Here is a 2,637-nt window from a genome sequence, read left to right on the forward strand (position 1 = left end):
AGACTATAGACTAGATTATAGACTAGACTATAGACTAGACTATAGACTAGACTATAGACTAGATTATAGACTAGATTATAGACTAGACTATAGACTAGACTATAGACTTGACTATAGACTAGACTCTAGATTACACTATAGACTGGAATGTAAATCAGGCTATAGAATAGATTCTGCAACTACTATAGACTAGACTACAGAATTAGCTAAAATCTAGACTATAGACTACAATATAGTATAGAGTCTGGACTATAGATTATGATCTATTATTGTTTTCTTAAGAAAATATCAATCACAATTACGTCTAAATCGAAAAAGTTTACTTCCGTTCGAAATCATTCACAGTTAAGTGCATTGAACAGACTATTCAGAATTTATCTACTTTAATTGCAAATACGCAAAAAAAAACTCAACTGTAAACCCTGTAGTATGAGGTAACTGTACCGAACTAATGACATGAACTACCATATCGTAATACCACGAGCCACAGAAGTAACTAATTGTTTTAACATGGACTTCAACTAGAAAGTTTTCAATTAAATCTCGTTAGAATTTGATAATTGACTTTTAACTATGGAACTGCAGGGCAAAATTAATTATTATCTTTTTTAAGATAATAAATTATTTACTTATAATATTAATTAAATGTATTCTTACAAAGTAAGTTAATAGTTTGAGTCCGACTAAATTAAAACTCAACTTATAATTTACAATACAAATTAAACTTACGTTGAATATAATAATATAACTGAACTAATTATAATGCAATTAAAATGATATTTATATTAATCCACATCCAATTTACGAAATGAACCACCCATACCGAACATACTTCCAAAATCGAGAGGTTTACCAGGTCTCAATTGTTCATTGGTGCCATAGTTGATATTTTCTTTAAAGTAATTCTCATATTCTGTCCATTTATGTTCGAAATCATTAAAAAGATCAGCAATTGAACCATTCTTACCACCCAGATGCGAGGGGAAATATTCTTGGGGTATTATTTTATATAAATTCTCGTAATTTTGACCATTAATAGATATCTGAAAAAATAAAGGATGTTAATGTAAATAAATTACAACCAAGTCCATTAAATGACTTATCATGACAAATTAGATCTTTCTTAACTCACCCTTTCTCTTAGTTTTTCGGAAAATAACGGCATCACAAGACTTAAAACACTGTGAAAAAATGTCGGGGTATTTATTAAGTGTGCTCCCTTAATACGTAGAGGTGAAGATTTCTCATAAAATTGCACAACTTTAAGCAGAAATGAAGGGGTATATTTGGCTGCCATATTTATGGTAATATCTCTCAAATCCATAATATATATAATGCCATTTATACAGGCATAAGGATCATCCATAATTAAAATTTCATGCATAGCATTTGTAGGACGATAAAGTTCATCAAAATCGACCAGACCTTTGGCTACATCACCTTCAAATTTCATAAAAAATATCCGAGGACCTGAATCGTTAAGGGGGCGTGGCAAAGGAATACCCAGACTAAAATAATTTAAAGTAAATATCCGTATTTTGCAGTTTTGTTTTGTAATATTTACCCATAACTATACATTTTCCTGAAACTAGGTTCATTTATATCAGTTATATTAAAGAAATCGGGAAATTTTGATTTCAAAGTGAAGAAAAGATCCAATTTGTTTTTAGCCCTTTCCAAACTATACTTGCAGCCACGCAAAAATTGAATTAAAAACTGGTCATCTAAGCGAGCTTTCAAATGTGGCTGTTGTTCAATCCAAGTTTTAAGGATTTGTAAATCATCTGGTATTCTACGGGTTAGTTCACCCAATTCAGTTTCTGCCACCTTTTGCAATTCAGGCGGTAAAGATTTTATTTGTAACATATTCTTATTATTTTTTTAAACTTTAAATGTGGGTGTTTAAATTACAACTGATATAAATCTATTTTGTAGGTAAGTTACAAAATCAAAATTAAATAAATTGTCAAGAACAAAGCGTCTTAAAAGGTACTGAATGGGATGTTTTTGTTGTTATTAAGTTTTTGTTATCAATTGTTAAATTAAAGTATAATTGATAAAAAAAATACTAAAAATTTCTGTCCTATTCTTAGAAAAATTAAACTAATATTTGTTTTCCAAAGCAGTTTACTAATATTTATTAATTTATCGTAAAATATTATCCCTTTTGGAACCTATGTATATCCTATATTTAATCCACATCTAATTTACGGAATGAGCCACCCATACCAATCATACTGTCAAAATCGATTGGTTTACCAGGACGTAATTTTTCATTGGTTCCATAGTTGATATTGTCCTTAAAATAATGCTCATATTCCAACCATTTTTTATCAAATTCTTTGAAAATTTCATCCATTGAACCATTTTCACCGCCCAAGTGCTGGGGCAAGTATTTCTTGGGTACTATTTTATATAAACTTTCATAGTTTTGACCGTTTACGGAAATCTGGAAAAGAAAATTTTAAACAATTAGGAACTGGTATATAAATGATACTGGAACTGAACTAGAACTGAACTAGAACTAAATAGAACTGAACTATAACTGAACTACAACTGAACTATAACTGAACTATAACTGAACTATAACTGAACTATAACTGAACTATAACTGAACTAGAACTGAACTAGAACTGA

At 29.6% G+C, this 2,637-nt stretch overlaps 2 protein-coding genes across 2 annotated transcripts in view; one reads left to right on the forward strand and one right to left on the reverse strand.

Moving 5' to 3' along the window:
* LOC124420985 overlaps nt 1–2,637 on the forward strand; it is a 139,494-nt gene that overhangs the window by 40,981 nt on the left and 95,876 nt on the right. The window lies entirely within an intron of this gene.
* Nucleotides 1–2,637, reverse strand: part of LOC111678310 — a 5,792-nt gene that overhangs the window by 2,136 nt on the left and 1,019 nt on the right. The window contains 4 exon segments of the mRNA XM_046955775.1: nt 795–1,043; nt 1,133–1,508; nt 1,565–1,869; nt 2,201–2,449. Coding sequence (XP_046811731.1) covers nt 795–1,043; nt 1,133–1,508; nt 1,565–1,869; nt 2,201–2,449 — 1,179 coding nt within the window.

The sequence above is a fragment of the Lucilia cuprina genome, chromosome 6, assembly GCF_022045245.1.
Source record: "Lucilia cuprina isolate Lc7/37 chromosome 6, ASM2204524v1, whole genome shotgun sequence".
Lineage (NCBI taxonomy): Eukaryota > Metazoa > Arthropoda > Insecta > Diptera > Calliphoridae > Lucilia > Lucilia cuprina.